The 16483-nt window shown below is 40.5% G+C and overlaps 1 protein-coding gene across 1 annotated transcript in view; it reads left to right on the forward strand.

Moving 5' to 3' along the window:
• Positions 1 to 16483, forward strand: part of Crlf3 (cytokine receptor like factor 3) — a 41978-nt gene that overhangs the window by 2742 nt on the left and 22753 nt on the right. Inside the window, exon 2 of the mRNA XM_005350250.2 lies at positions 16012 to 16219. Within this exon, the coding sequence (XP_005350307.1) occupies positions 16012 to 16219 (208 nt within the window). The remainder of the gene's footprint in view (positions 1 to 16011; positions 16220 to 16483) is intronic.

The following is a 16483-nucleotide window of genomic DNA, read 5'->3' on the forward strand; positions in this document are numbered from 1 at the left end:
AGAGGGCACCAGACCTCATTACAGATGGTTGTGAGCCACCATGTGGTTGCTGGGAATTGAACTCAGGACCTTTGGAAGAGCAGGCAATGCTCTTAATCACTGAGCCATCTCTCCAGCCCTGGGATGTGTTTTGTTCTAGTTGTGAGTTATCCCAGCTATTTCTACCTGTACTTGTTCAGATTTACTATAGAATAAGGCTCCTGTCAAGTCAATTTTCTTTTCTTTCTCTTTTTCTTTTTTCTTTCTTTCTTTTTTTTTCTTGGGGTCAGGGGTTGAGACAAGGTTGCTCTGTAGCTTTGGAGCCTTTTGGAACTAGCTCTTGTAGACCAAGCTGGCCTCAAGCTCACAGAGATCTACCTGCCTCTGCCTCCCGAGTGCTGGGATTAAAGCATGTGCCACCACCGCCTGGCTTAAATTTTAAGAAAGTTCTATGTTATAAAAACATTATCAAAATGAACAGGTGCCTTTGTTTGTTGGTTAGGATGTTTTTAGAGTTCCAGCCATTTTCAGATCAATTACATCAAGTATATGGTTTTTTTGAGTAAAAATGTTTTGAGAAGAACTGAGAAGAAGGGGTGCTGTACTGGGGATATCTTTACTTGGTTTTGACTTTTTGTTTTGCCTTTTGAGACAGGGTTTCTCTGTGTAGCCCTGGCTGTCCTGGAACTCCCTCTGTAGACCAGGCTGGCTTGGAATTCAGAGCTCCTTGTGACCATTGGTTTATTATTATTATTATTTTTTTTTTTGAGAAGGGATGGAGCTGGGTGGTAGCAAATGCCTTTTGTCCCAACACTCTACAGAGCAAGTTTCAAGGTAGTCTCCAAAGCTACACAGAGAAACTCTGTGTCAAATGGGGGGGGGAGGTGGAATCCAAGGCTACACCCCAAACCAGTGTTTTCTTTTTTTCCCTTGTAATAAAATTCACATCATGTAATTCATTCAGTGGTTTTTAGTGTACTGACAAAGTTATTTAACTGTAGGAACTGGAGAGATGGCACAGAGGTTAAGATGGCTGCTCTAGAGGACCGCGTTCAATTCCCAGCACCCATTGTAAATAAATACAGTTCTGTGCACTCTCCTGGCCTCCAAAATCACCACATACATTCACACATGCATGCATGTGTGGAAAATACCCAAAAACATTTAAAACATAGTTAAAAAGTTAATTAAAAATTGTTTAAATCATGATGTGTTTATTCCAGAATGTTTTCATTATGCTCCAGAAATACTGTGTATTTATCAGTTGTCACTTTGAGTAACCTAATAACAATCTAAACTATTGTCTATTTTTATGGATTTACCTATTCTGGGATCTTTCCTCCTTCCTCCTCAGCTTCCTTCCTTCCAACAAGGTCCCAAGTAGTCCCCACTGGCCTCGAACTCTCTGTGTAGCCAAATATGACCTGAAACGTCCATCCTCCTGTTTGTACCTCCCAAAAACTTAGATTAGAGGCATATACCATCACTCCTAGTTTAAGTGGTGCTCCAGAACCTCGTGCATGTTAGCTAGCTAGATCCTTAGACCCTCTGCTAGGCATGTTGTATAAGCAGAATCATGCAATATGTAGTCCTTTCTTGGCTTAAAATGTACTTTCAGCCTGACATTGGTGGCATACACCTTTAATCCCACCGTTTGTGAGGCAGAGGCAGGTGGATCTCTGAGTCTGGTCTTCAGAGTTAGTTCCAGAACAGCTAGTGCTACACAGAAAAACTCATATATTGAAAAAGCCAAATAAATAAATAAACAAAAATTTAAAAATGTATTTTCAGGATTCATCTATGTGGTAGCGTTTCTTAGTACTTAAGTCCTTTCATGGCTGAATAATGTTTGTGATATGAATACATCTTGTGTTATGTATCCATTCACCAGTTGTTAGACAATGGGGTTTATTCTGTGTTTTAACAATATGAATTACAAATATCTCTGTACAGTTTTTTTTTATGTGGGCTTGTTTTCTTTTCTTTTTTTTTAAGAACATACCTACCAATTACTAGATCACGTGGTAACTTTTTAAATTATGATTTAACTGTTTCACAGATTCTTGGCATACATTTTATCTTTCCTTTGGTTTCTTACCATTTAAAATTTTCTCATAACTTTTGTCGATTGTTAAGAAGTGGCTTATATGAAAGTCTGGGGGAAGAAGGATAAAAATCTTTTAAATTATTCTGTCAAAAACATGTAGCAGTTTCTCCTCTGTGGTTAAGTTTAGGCCCTACCCTCTGTTTTTAGAGAAAAGGAAGTTCTGTGTAGGAATGCAAGGGTTGTCTCTGACTTACTGTTTTGGTTTTTTGTTTTCTTTTTTAAGACACGTTTTCATGTTCCTAGGCTAGCTTTGAACATAATATTTAGCTGAAGATGATCTTAACTTCTGAAGTGCCAGCAATACAGACCTGTCACCCAGCCCATCTTACTGCTTAAGTAAGTTAAAGGCTAGAGATATGTTTGGTTGTCAGGAAGACAGATAATGCTCACAGTAGCCTACTCTGATGTAGAAATCATTAAGAATAGTTTTCTGTACCTCCTGGAATCCTTGGTACTAAGGAGTGAATACCCAAGAATTAAATAGATCCCACTCTCTGAAAGTACACCTTTGTTCATTCACTCAGTACATGTTCGTTGTGTACCAGAGGTAACTTCCAAGTCCTGTATACTGAGGTCAGGGAAATAAACCTTCATGAATTTACTTGTATTTGGTGCCTGATAAGTAGGTATCACCCCTAAAAACAAAATAAACAAGACGAGCCTGAGTTGTTTTGTATTCATTTTAAGATTTTACCTCCACTGTATTTTTCAGCATTTGTGCTATTTCTAGATCAATGTCGTTTCTGCCTCTAAGCAGACACTGAAGGAAAGGATGCCAGCTACCCACTCAGGCCAAACAGCAGTAGCACCTTGACGACATTGCTACAGTCTTACGCCTGACACTTGAAATTTACAGATTCAGAAACTCCATCTGTCATCACTGATGGGGAGGGGCAGTGTGAGATACCAGAGAGCCTACAGTGTTTTAGTCTGTGTGCAGTTACAGCTCACCCTCAAAAATGACTATCTTGCCTTTCCTATGTCTTTAGTAGGGTGAATTCTGTAGCCTCCAGGCATTAACCAACACAAGTCTTTGCTCCCTCAGAGTATATGCTGCCTTCCTAATTGAAGTGCTGTTTGGTGGAGGCTCTACCCAGCTCTGGTCAGTGGTGACGCCTGAATACTTGCTACTATAACTGTGGTCCAAGACTTGCAGCAGTGACTTCATCTTGAAAAGAATGCAGAATCTTAGGCTTCAGACCAGACTCATTGAATCTTCTTTAGCAAGATCCCTAAGTGTGATAAGAGAACGTTAAAAGGGTTAGAGAGATGGTTCAGTGGTTTAGAGTGTATAAACCTAGGTTTACAGAGGACCTAGGTTCTGTTTCCAGCATCCATGTCAAGTTGCTGAAAACCACTTGTAACTCTAGCGTCAGGGATGCAGTGCCCTTGAACTCCACAGTGTCTGCACTCACTCCATAGTCCAGCACTCATGTACACATACCTCCTACATATAGCTAAAACGAAATAAAGAAAATACACTAAAGACTGAGGTGCATGTGCTCAGAGTACTTTACCATTTCAGTAGACCTTCATTGATTTCTAGGGTTTAAACTAAGTGGATTTTCCTAAGTTGCCTTGTTTTTTTCTCCAAGATTAAAATGTTGTTTGGGGCATGGTGGCACATTTTGGAAGTCCTAACACTTAGGCTAGAGGAGAACGGAAAGTTCTACCCTGAGAGACCTAGTAAGACCCTGTCTCAAAATAGTGTTGAAATAATTATACATTTTATATGTTATAAAATTGTACAAAATATGTTAGATAATTGTACAAAAAATGTAAGGGAATAACTGATGATCTTACTTTATTTTTTGTTTTTTTGAGACAGGGTGTCTCTCTCTATAGCTCTGACTGTCCTGGAATTAATTAATGATGTAGACCAGGCTAGACTGGCCTTGAACTCATAGAGATCCTCCTGACTCTGCAGCCCCTTCTGGGACTTAGGGCTAGCATCAACATGCCTGGATGAATAATTGATGGTCCTTTTTGTTCGTTTGTTTCAAGACAGGGTTATCTGTGTAGCTTTGGAGACTGTCCTGGCATTCTCTTCGTAGACCAGGCTGACCTTGAACTCCTAGAGATCCACCTGCCTCTGCTGGGATTCAAGGCTTGTGCCACCAGTGCCCAGCATATAATTGATAATTTTAAGCCATTGACTACCCAGCATGTCTTTTTGTGACAGTATAGCTCTCAGGGTAGCTGAAGTCTTGCTGTCTTTCTACATCTGCCTTCTGAATAGCTTGTGTTATTGATCATGCCACCACGTTGGCTAGCATCTTTTACTATCTATAATGTAGCCAGTGAATAAGTTTATATATACTGTGTTTTTATTTATAATTTATTTGTGTATATGTTTCTTTTCTTTGGTTGGTTGGTCTTTGAAATATGGTCCCATTGTATCTCTGATGACCTAGAATCCACTGGGTCGTCCAGGCTGTCCTCAAACCTTGTTATTCTTCTGCTTCAATCTCAAGAGTGCTGGCATGACAGACAGTGCCACAGGCACCATGGTTGAGTTGCATTCCTGGGCTCGAAGATCCTCTCAGTAACTGTGTTTTTTTTTAGGTAATTGATTTTAACTACTTCTTGAAGATTTAGTTAGTATCCTTGTTTTGTTTTTTCTTTGTAAGACCAGGTTTTTTTTATAGATTTTTATTCCCACAGGAGTTGAAAACATACAACAGACTAAAGATTCATGAAGAAAAACAGGTTATTTCAGAAAACCAAGACAGGAAGTCTTAGCTCCGTGAAGAAAAGAAAGCTATTATTGCTGCTTTTATCTCTCACTTCCCCTTCTGTTACCATTTTGAAAACAGTAAGGAATCTGTTTAGATGTAATTTGGTGCAGCAGTAACACTGTTATAATACCCTAAGAAAACATTAAATACAGATCTAGGGAAAACTAAGAACAGATAAAGTCATTTGAAAATAACCCATAATTACAATTGTAGACAGCTCTAGTTAGCATTTTGGTATATCTGTCAATGCATATTCTACAGAGGAGAGAAACTGCTCTGTATGTAACTGTGTATCTATTATTTTTCTTTTGGTTAGCAGTATAAGCATTTATTAAGAATATTTTCTCAAAGAACAAACAAAAAAAGTTGCCAGGGTTATGGTGCACTCCTTTAATCCCAGCACTTGAGAGGCAGTTGGATCTCTGTGAGTTCTGGGACAGCCAGAGCTGTTATACAGAGAAACACTGCTTCAGAAAACAAAAAACAACATTTTTTTCCAGGTTTGGGATGTGGCTCTGTAGCAGAGTACTTAGCCATCATGTACAAAGTACTTTTACATGCAGAGATAGATAACTAATAAATAATTACTTCAGGAGTTGTTTTTGGTAGTAGGATGAAATCTATTGACAAATATGGCAAAATACTAGCAGAATTCTATAGGCAAAACTAAATAGTTGGAATAGAGAGTAGGTGAGCCACGTATAACTCACTCTGTAGACCTGGCTGGCATTGAACTCAGAGGTCCATCTGCCTGTCTCCCGAGTACTGGGAGTAAAGGGATGTGTCACTACTGCCCGGCCTATATGTACACACTTCTAAATTTATTTTTTTTTTTTTTGAGAAGTGTGTGTGTGCCCAGGTGACTGAACCGTATTCATACAGTATCTGCCAAGGCCAGAAAAGGATGTTGAAGTTATTGGAACTGGAGTTACAAGTAATTGTGAACTGCCTAATATGGGTGCTAGGAACTGAACCCAGGCCCTTCAGAAGACCAGCGAGTGCTTGGAATATGTTTGTTTGTTTGTTTTATGTATATGAGTGTTTGCCTGCGTATCTGCATTGTGTGCATGTAGTTCCTGTGGAGGCCAGTAAAAGGCCTCTAATCCTCTAGAACTGGAGTTACCAACAGCTTTTATCCACCATGCGGGTGCTGGACACCAAGCCCAGATCTTCTCTAAGAGCAGCATATGTTCTTAACCACTGAACCTCTCTGCAGCCCCCATCATACATATAATTTCACTTTTTTTTAAAGACAGGGTTTCTCTATCTTTGGAGCCTCTCCTGGAACTAGCTCTTATAGACCAGGCTGGTCTTGAACTCACAGAGATCCACCCACCTCTGCCTCCCGGGTGCTGGAATTAAAGGCCAGTGCTACCACCACCCAGCAAATTGCCCTTATTTTTAAACTGGTAAAATAAGCTAATTTGCTTTCTAGAAAGTCTGCCAAGTGTAGGAATAATCTTTTATTATTAAAGGCTGTCAATGATACACTTATTGCAGTTATTTTACTTAATCTTTTTATTCAGGGAATCTAGTGAAATTTGGCTTTTTTGATCATCTATTTCCTTACCTGTAAATGATGATTAAAAAATATAGTGCTTATGCTGGGCGGTAGTGGTGCACGCTTTTAATCCCAGCACTCGGGAGGCAGAGGCAGGTGGACCTCTGAGTGTGAGGCCAGTCTGATCCACAGAGAGTTCCAGGACAGCCAGGGCTATGTAGAGAGGCCCTGTCTCAAAAAACAATAAAGAAAGGGAAAAAAGTAAGTAAAAAGTACTGTGTCCATTAAAATGGCTCAGCAAGCAAAGTGCTTGCTGCATATGGCTGAGGACATGAATTTAATCGCTGGAACATGCGCAAAGGTGGAAGAAGAAAACCAAATCCACAGTTAACCTCTGACCTTCTCGTGTTTACGACGGTGCATGACACATCCCATCACACATACACAAAATAACAATAAACACAAATTTTAAAGGGGCTATTTAAAATGTTTAGCACAATGTCCCAGGACATAGGATTGATTAGTATATACAGTTGATTAGTATAATTAGTCTTAGCCACAATGATAAAAACTACTAAATATTATTCAAAATGACATTGTTGCTTCTACTGACAACTTTCTATGTCTTTCCCAAAATGAAAGTTTTTTTTTGGTTTGTGACTGGCTTGAAACTTGTGGTATTCCTGCCTCAGGCACTGGGATGCTGTAATTGTAAGCGTGTGCCACCATGCCCAGTAGAATGAGTTTTTTTGTTTTTTTTTTTTTTGAGGTCAAGATCATGCCTTATTCATTTTTACAACCCCAGTTCCTGGCACATAATAGACCTCAATAAACATGTGAATGAAAGCCTTTATAAATGTGGGTGTAGTTTTGCAGAGCTCCTTCTTAGATTGTGATCTTGATTATATTAATTCTCTTCATTAATGCAGTTAATCAAGAGTTAAACATCTGTCTTATCATATGGTTTGGTTATCTCCTGCTGCATAATAAGTCATTAAAAGTTCAGCAGTTTGGAAGCAAAAGATTTTAGTTCTTTGGTGTGGCACATTCATAACCCTAGCATGAAGGCTACAGGAGGAAGGTTTCTAGGAGTATGAGGTTGGCCTGGGCTACATAGGAAGACACTTCAAAAAAAAAAATTTTTTTTGCCAGGCAATGGTGGCACACGCCTTTAATCCCAGCACTCGGGAGGCAGAGGCAGGTGGATCTCTCTGAGTTCAAGACCAGCCTGGTCTACAAGAGCTAGTTACTCCAGGACAGGTTCCAAAGCTACAGAGAAACCTTGTCTTGGAAAAACCAAAAAGGGGTAAGGAAAAAAAAAAGACACTTTCTTTTTTTTTTCCTTCTTTTATTAATTTTTTTATACATTTTTTTCCCTTTCCCCTCTCCTGTTTCACCCTCCCGCTGTCCCCCACGTTCCCAGTTTACTCAGGAGATCTTGTCTTTTTCTCCTTCCTAGGTGGATCCTTGTGTGTCTCTCTTAGGGTCCTCTTTGTTGTCTAGATTCTCTGGGGTAGTGTACTGTAGGCTGGTTATCCTTCGCTTTATATCTAATATCCACTTATGAGTGGGTATATATTATATTTGTCTTTCTGGGTCTGGGTTACCTCACTCAGTATGGTTTTTTCTAGTTTCATCCATTTGTCTGTAAATTCAAGATGTCATTATTATTTACTGTTTAGTAGTACTCTATTGTGTAGATGTACAACATTTTCCTCATCCGTTCTTTGGTTGAGGGGCATATAGGTTGTTTCCAGGTTTTGGCTGTTGGGAATAATGCTGGTAAGTACTTTCTTAACACTACCACCCCTTAAAAAAAGAAAAGAAAAGAAAAAAACAAAGCAACAGGTCTGGGATCTAAGTGGGACCAAGTTTAGTTCTAGTTTACTCAGCAAAAATCTTGATCTGTTGTTAGATTACAGCAAGTTTCCAAGTGTTTAATTTTCAGAGCCTTAGTATTAATTAGTAGAATTTCATTAGAGTCCTAAATGCCTTAGCATTAACTCAATCTTCCTTTTCTCCCTCCCATCCCTTTTTGGACCACACCCCCCTCTTCTGTCTTTCTTTCTCATCTGTTTGCCGTTTGTCATCTCTACCATGATAATCGCTTTACTCTCATGGTATATCAAGACCTCTAAATGTATCAAAATGGGTATGTCGGATTTTTTTTCCCTGAGATGGGTTTTCTCTAGCTTTGGAGCCTGTCCTGGAACTAGCTCTTGTAGACCAGGCTGGCCTCGAACTCACAGAAATCCGCCTGCCTCTGCCTCCCGAGTGCTGGAATTGAAGGCGTGCGCCACCACTGCCCTGCCAGGTGTCAGATCTTAAGAGTGAGGTCATAGCATCAATTTCTTGGAATTGCTGTGAGTGTGTGATTGTATTGCTTGTCAGCTTGATATCTAGGTGGGGAGGATAACACTGGACCTAGAGTTCTATTTCCTGGTGTACTAATTTAGCAAACTACCAAATCATCCCATATACTTTTTCTTTTTAAAACTTTTCAAAAGAGACAGTCATGGTGGCACATGTTTTTATCCCAGCAGTCAGGAGACAGAGGCAGGTGGATCTCTGTGAGTTGGAGGCCAACTCTACATGGAGACTTTCAGGATAACTAGGACTACGTAGAAAGAGTCCTGTCTTGAAAAAAATACTTATTTACTACTATTGCTACTACTATTATCTCTGTAACCTTGTCTGCTCTGGAACTCACTCTGGAGATCTGCCTACCTCTGTCTCCTGAGTACTGGGATTAAAGGTATGTACCACTAGTGCTGGGTTTCAAAAAAAAAATTTTTTTAAACAAAGTATTTTTAGGGGCTGGAGAGATGGCTCAGTGGTTAAGAGCATTGCCTGCTCTTCCAAAGGTCCTGAGTTCAATTCCCAGCAACCACATGGTGGCTCACAACCATCTGTAATGAGATCTGGTGCCCTCTTCTGGCCTGCAGACGTACACATGGACAGAATATTGTATACATAATAAATAAATAAATATTTAAAAAAAAAGTATTTTTAAAAGCTTGCATGTTCCCTTTTCCCCAACACTAGTGAGCAACAAATAACTAGACATGGTGACCCATACCTACAGAAACGCTACATTTAAGACCAGTTGGTCTACATATACGGTCTACATAGTTTCAGACTAGCCTTACCAGGGCTACATCTAAGACTCAATCTTAATAATAAACAAAGCTGAAGATACAGCTCAGTGGAAGAGCAGTTTCCTATTCCTAGCTGTTTGTGGGCATTGTTGTTGTGTGTGGGGGGGAGTGCATGAGCACATGGACACAGATGCATGTGGAGGCTGGAGTTTAATGTCAGTGTCTTCTTGACTGCTTTCTGCCGTATTATTTGAGACAGGAGTCTCTCACTGAACCTGGAACTCACTAATTCTGCTAGACTGTCTGCCAGTAAATCCCAGTAATTCTCTCTCCACTCTCCCATCCCTACCCAGTGCTGGGATTACAGATGGACACCTCTGTGCCTAACTTTTTCCATCAGTGCTGGGATCCAAACTCATGTCTTCACACTTGTGGCATAACATACTTTATTGACTGAATTATCAGCCAGTAGCCCCTGTATATTCTTGTTAATTTTTGTTTGTTTATTTATATTTAACATGATTTCTTTATTGAATCTTTGGGAATTTCACATCATGCATCCCAGTTCTGTTCACCTCTCAGTCCCTCCATCTCCTCTCTTCCCCCTGTAGTGGCCTCCCAACAACAAAAAAAGCAAGCAAACAAAAACAAAACAAGAAAGAATCAAAACAACAACACAGCAAAACAAAACACCAACAAAAGGCGACTTCCCTCCTGTGTCTTTCCCACCTCTCCAACACCTCTTCATTCCTCCTGGTGGGCTTGGGAGCTGTGACGTGTCACACAGTACACCCTTTTCTCCAATCGTCTTTACTTGCACAAGGCCTCTGGTTTCTGGTACACCATCATCACTGGGTCCTCACCAAAACTCCTCTTGGATATTCTGCGGTCGTCCCAAATCATGCAGTTACCGTTCCATGGAACAGTCCTTTCATGAGCTCTAACAGGTCCTAGATGAGGTAGATGTTAGGCTTGGCGAGCCTCACACCCACCTGTGGGTCGTAGTTGAGGTGGTCAATACATGCCACCAGGACACCCACCCTCTCAGGTGAGAGGTAGGGTCATCTTTCCTGAGTGCCTGGGTGGAGGGACAACAGCTCTAAATGAGGATGGGGCCAGCTTCATTGTCCATGGAGGGGCAGGGTCGCCTCAGCTTGGCTCTTTGATTCCATCATGAATGGTTACCATGGACCTAGATGTGGCCCTCAGCAGCAACTTGAGCCTGTATGATATCCTGGTTCCAGGTGGGAGTGCAGGCCATTCAGATCAGGGTGGCTCTGGTGGTGATATGGCCCCTAAGCACCAAGCTATAGGCTTGGTGAAAGAAAGATAAAGTTTTAATGATTTATCACACTCGAGAGGTTTCAGTAGGAGTTCAGAATGTGACAGTGAATATAAACTCTATACATTATGGCTTCCTCCTGAAGACCTTGACTTGCCTGCCATTTATGTTTTTTTCTCTCTTGACTGGTCTAGAACTTGTGTTGTAGACTAAACTGTCCTTGAGTTCACAGAGATTGTCCTGCTTCTGCCTTTTGTATGCCAAGATAAAGGCATGGCTGGCTATTTATATTCTTCTTTGTTATTGCAAACAGAGATATTGTTGTCCTAGGTCAGTGATTCTCAACCTTCCTAATTCTGTGACCCTTTAATACAGTTCCTCATGTTGCAGTGACCCCCCTCCCAATCATTTTTGTTGCTGCTTCATAACTGTGATTTTGCTGTTATGAATTGTAATGTAAATATCTGTGTTTTCTGATGGTCTTAGGTGACCCCTGTGAAAGGGTCAGTCATTTGACCCCAGATGTCTTGACCCACAGGTTGAAAACCACCTTCCTAGGTGGCTAGATAGCATTTGAAGCCGATGGTTGTTAGCTACTATATGGTTTATGCAGACACAAGGGATGTGTGGTATAGGAGTTGAGGGTAGAGCGCTTACTAGCATTCATGAAGCCCTGGGTTGGACCTACAGCTCCACACGATGCCTGATGTATAATCCTAGCACGTGGGTGGAGGTGGGAGGATCAGCTTAAGGTCATCCTTGAGTCAACTATATAGCAAGTTCAAGGCCATTGTGGGATAACATCTAGAATAAAAAATAAAAAGGCGATGGTGGCACACGCCTTTAATCCCAGCATTCAGGAGGCAGAGGCAGGCGGATTTCTGTGAGTTCGAGACCAGCCTTGTCTATAGAGCTAGTTCCAGGACAGGCTCCAAAGCCACAGAGAAGCCCTGTCTCAAAAAAAAAAAAAAAAAAAAAAAAGATGGTATAATAGAAAGTGGCTTCAGGCAATACTAAATTTACTGATTTTCCTGGAAACCGTTTATTTATCAACATTGTTTCACAGTATAGCACTGGCTAGTGTAGAACTCACTTCATAAACCTCTGGTTATAGGAGTGTGCCATCATGCTTGGACCTTCTTAAGATCTTATCTGTAAGTACAAACCACCTCAGTAGACAGGGCATGGCTCCAGGAGTCAGGTGTGGGAAATGCAAAGTCTTGCTAAATTGCGTTTTAGAGCTGCCTTTCCCTCTGTGTGAACATATTGGACCACTGGGAACACCTAAAAAAAAGGAGATTCTCTTAATCAGCAAAGCCTCTATTTTAAAACTTTTCACAGAGCGAAGTAAATGTACTTGATCACTTACATGGTTAGATTAGTGTAGACTGAGCTTTAAATTGCAAAATATTTTTTTGAAGAAGAAAATGATCTATGGTAAAAGCTGGTTTGAAATGGCAGGGGTTGATATTCTGTGAACAAAAGAAAAATTTATGATGAGTACACAGGAGGTGGGTTTAGAAATGGATTTTCCCTTCCACAGTCCTCACGGCTAATAGTTGTATACTTCCTTTTTTCCCCTAAGGTTCTGAAACAAAAACAAACATAACATGGGCTTGCAATCTCTGAGGGAGCTTTTGAATTCTTTCTAAAGAGGAAATTGATTTTACCTTACCAGTACACTTCCGTATCTGTTCTGTATGCTGTATCTGTTGCAGACCCAGGCAGGGCCTTGCTGGCCCAGTGCTCGAGTGCAGAGTTTCCTCTTAAAAGAGGTCTGAAATGTAGCACAGTGCTCTGACTTGATGACTTTGTCCTATCTGTATTGCATTTATAATCAACTCTGGTCTTCCAAAAGGTAGGTTCTGGGCCTGGGATTTAGCTTAGTTGGGAGAGTACTTGCCTAGAATGCATGAAGCTGCCCATTGGGGCATTGGTGTTGGAGAAGGGGGGAGGGGATCAAGTTCAAGGTCATCTTGAACTTCATAAGAGTTTTGAGCCAGGAGATCTTGTTCAAAACAACAACAAAAAGAAGTTAAAGTACAGTATGTAGAGCCTGATACTGTATACTACTAACAACGCAAAAATAGTAAGGCAGCCAGGCATGTGACACACACTTTTGATCTGTGAGTTGAAGCCAGCCTGATCTACAGAGTGAGTTCTAGGACAGCCAGGGCTACAGAGAAACCTGTCTCCAAAAAAAAAAAAAAAAAAGGAAAAAAAAATTCATAAGACATTCTTTCTGGTTTTTTGTTTTGTTTTTTTTCCATTTGGTTATTTGTTGTTTTGGTTTTTTTTTTTTTTTTCTTTTTGAGACAGGGTTTCTGTATATAGCTCTCGCTATCCTGGAACTTACTCTTTAGACCAGGCTATCCTGTAACTCAGAGAGATTTGACAGCCTCTTCCTCAATACTGTGATTAAAGGTATCCACTACCACTACCCAGCTTGAAACTTTTTTGTGGGGAGAAGGGATATATTTATTCTTGGTAGAGAGAGAGAGAGAAAGTACTTATAGTTAGCATTTAAGTGAAAGAGTATATGTGAGATAAAGATCTTCTGTCATAACTCCTAGAACAAAGACTTAATCACAGAATCAATACTTGTTTCAATTATTAGCAAGCCAGTCTAGCCAATCATTGAGTTCCATGATCAGTGAGTGACCCTGTTCCCCAAAATAAGATGAACAGTGTTCTGGGAAGACATCTGTGCACGCCCTCATGCACACGTATGCACATGAATACACACAGACACAAAAGTAAAGTAAAGCAAGTTTGTAAAAATACAGGTGACAGCCGGGCGATGGTGGCGCACGCCTTTAATCCCAGCACTCGGGAGGCAGAGGCAGGTGGATCTCTGTGAGTTCGAGACCAGCCTGGTCTACAGAGCTAGTTCCAGGACAGGCTCCAAAGCCACAGAGAAACCCTGTCTCGAAAAACCAAAAAAAAAAAAAAAAAAAAATACAGGTGACAGCTACAGCAACGACAAAGCTGAGTATGGTGACACATGCTTATCATCGAGAGGCCAAGTGAAACCATTGAACCCAGAAGGAAAGTATTATATAATCTTACTTATGTGGGATCTAGAAAACGTCCAGTTCATAGAAATGTGGAGTAGAATAGTGGCTAGCAGGAATAAGGAGGAATAGTGAGATGGTGGTTCCAAGGCACAGTGCTTTAGTTGTGTTTGATGAACTTATTCTGGAGCCTGAATGTACAGGATAGGAACTGATGTCTGTACTGTAGTGTATTTTGCAAATTACTAATTGAGATCTTCAGTGTTCTTACCACATATAAAAAAGGAATCATTGGGCTGGTAAGATGCCTTGTTGGATAAAGGTGCTTGCCCCAGTTGTGACAACCCGAGTTCAGTCCCTGAGGCTGAACTTCCACATGGTGGAAGGAGAGAATGACTCCCAAAAGTCATCCTCTGACCTCTACATACAAGTGAAGGCCCAGGTTCTATGGCACAGGAGCACCTACCCCCCCCCAGCATACACACTAAATACATGTATTTGTTTGCTTGCTTCTTTTTGTTTTTTGGTTGCTTATTTATTTATTTTGGAGGCAGGTTTCTCTTTACAGCTCTGGATGTTCAGGAACTCACTCTGTAGACCAGGCTGGCCTCAAGCTCACAGAGAGCTGCCTGCCTCTATCATATGGATGCTAGGATTAAAGGGATGAATCACTCACTACATGGGAATTCATCTTGCATTTTTCACTATAGATTACATTCTTGTTTGGTAATACTGGAGAATAAAGGCAATGCAGATAGCCAACCTAGACAAGGATTTTGAGTTTATGTCATTGCTCAGTTTTTCCCCCCAATATCTCATGTCTGATTCTCTGTAATGGGAGTAACATTGCTTTTTTAATCAGGTTAAACTTGTTTTGGTTTTGTTGTTTTGGCTTTCTGAGACAGGGTTCTCTTTTTTTTATATTTATTTATTTATTTATTATGTATACAATATTCTGTCTGTATGCCTGAAGGCCAGAAGAGGGCGCCAGACCTCTTTACAGATGGTTGTGAGCCACCACGTGGTTGCTGGGAATTGAACTCAGGACCTTTGGAAGAGCAGGCAATGCTCTTAACCACTGAGCCATCTCTCCAGTCCGAGACAGGGTTCCCTTTGTTGCTCTGACTGTCCAGGAATTCAATCTGTAGACCAGGCTGGCCTCAAACTCATAAAGATCCTACTGCCTCTGCTTCCCAAGTGCTGGGATTGTAAGTGTGTGCCACCATGCCCAGTTAAATATGTGTAATTTATTTTTAAAACTTTTCTTTAGTTACATTAAGCCGATTGTGGTGGCTCACACCTTTAATCCTAGCACTTGGGAGGCAAAAGCAGGTAGATCTGAGTTTGAGATCAGCCTGGTCTGAAGAATGAGTTCCAGGACAGCCAGAACAACAAAGTTTTTTGTTGTCACCCCTCCCCCAGCCGAAAAAAAAAGAATAGATAACTATGTCAAGAGATGCATACATTGATACATAACTGAAGTATCAACTGACTGTATATTTTTATCAAAACACACTGAGTACCTTAAGTGTATATAATTCAATTAACAAAAAATTTCTTTGTAAGACAGGGTTTTGCTGTATAATCTGAGTAGTCTTCAAATTTATGAGGCTTTAGCCTCAGCCTCCAGAGTGCCGGTTTTACAGGCATGTTCTATCATGCTTGACTACATTATGAGGCTAGAGGATCATAGGATCATAGCAGGCTCCATGCCTGAAGACCTTATCTTTTCCAACCCTCTCCCTGGTTTTTAATAAGTGTGATCTGGGCTGATGATGTGTCCTGTAATCCTAACACTTGGGAGATAGGAAGATTATAAATTTGGGGCCAACCTAGGATTACATAGTAAGGCCGTGTCTTAATTAACTAAAGAAAGGGTAGGGAGCACTGTGTTAATTCAGCAGTAGAATGCTTGTCTAGCATGTGTGAGCCCCTAGGTTCAGTCCTGACATAGCATATCATCTTTAATGAGCAGAAGATGGTAGTTGTTTGGTACAATTAGGTAATTTTTTTTTTTTTAAATATTTATTTATTTATTTATTTATTTATTTATTATGTATACAATATTCTGTCTGTGTGTGTGTCTGCAGACCAGAAGAGGGCACCAGACCTAATTACAGATGGTTGTGAGCCACCATGTGGTTGCTGGGTATTGAACTCAGGACCTTTGGAAGAGCAGGCGATGCTCTTAACCACTGAGCCATCTCTCCAGCCCTCAATTAGGTAATTTTGAATGACGCCTATACTTTAACATTTCCTAGAGATTCTAAATTTGAGTTTTCGTGTTTTTAGATAAAAGAGAGTGCTTCACAGACAAGAGATGTCCTCAAACATCATTTCAGTGATTTAAAAGGAACCCTTGGAAAGCTGTTGGATGAGCGATTGGTAACCCTTTTGCAAGAGGTGGACACCATTGAGCAGGAGACCATCAAACCATTAGATGACTGCCAAAAGCTCATAGAGCATGGAGTTAACACCGCAGATGACCTGGTCCGAGAAGGTAGGAGTCAGAGAAACTGTTAAATCCTTGCGGAGTGATTTCTTGGAATACTAGCAGGCTTCTTGCCATCTGAAGGGTACCTGGAATGTTTCTGCCTTGAGACATTTTCTAATACAGTGCGTAGTTATGCTGTGAGGGACCCTAGTCTAAGCATAATCAAAGCATTGATTGGGATCATTTATAAAAAAAAAAAAGTACTTCAGAAGGTTCTATGATTATGGTATTTAAATCCCAATTTTTTTTTGTTTGGTTTTTTTTTTTTTT

Source organism: Microtus ochrogaster, chromosome 7, assembly GCF_000317375.1.
Source record: "Microtus ochrogaster isolate Prairie Vole_2 chromosome 7, MicOch1.0, whole genome shotgun sequence".
NCBI classification, from domain to species: Eukaryota; Metazoa; Chordata; class Mammalia; order Rodentia; family Cricetidae; genus Microtus; species Microtus ochrogaster.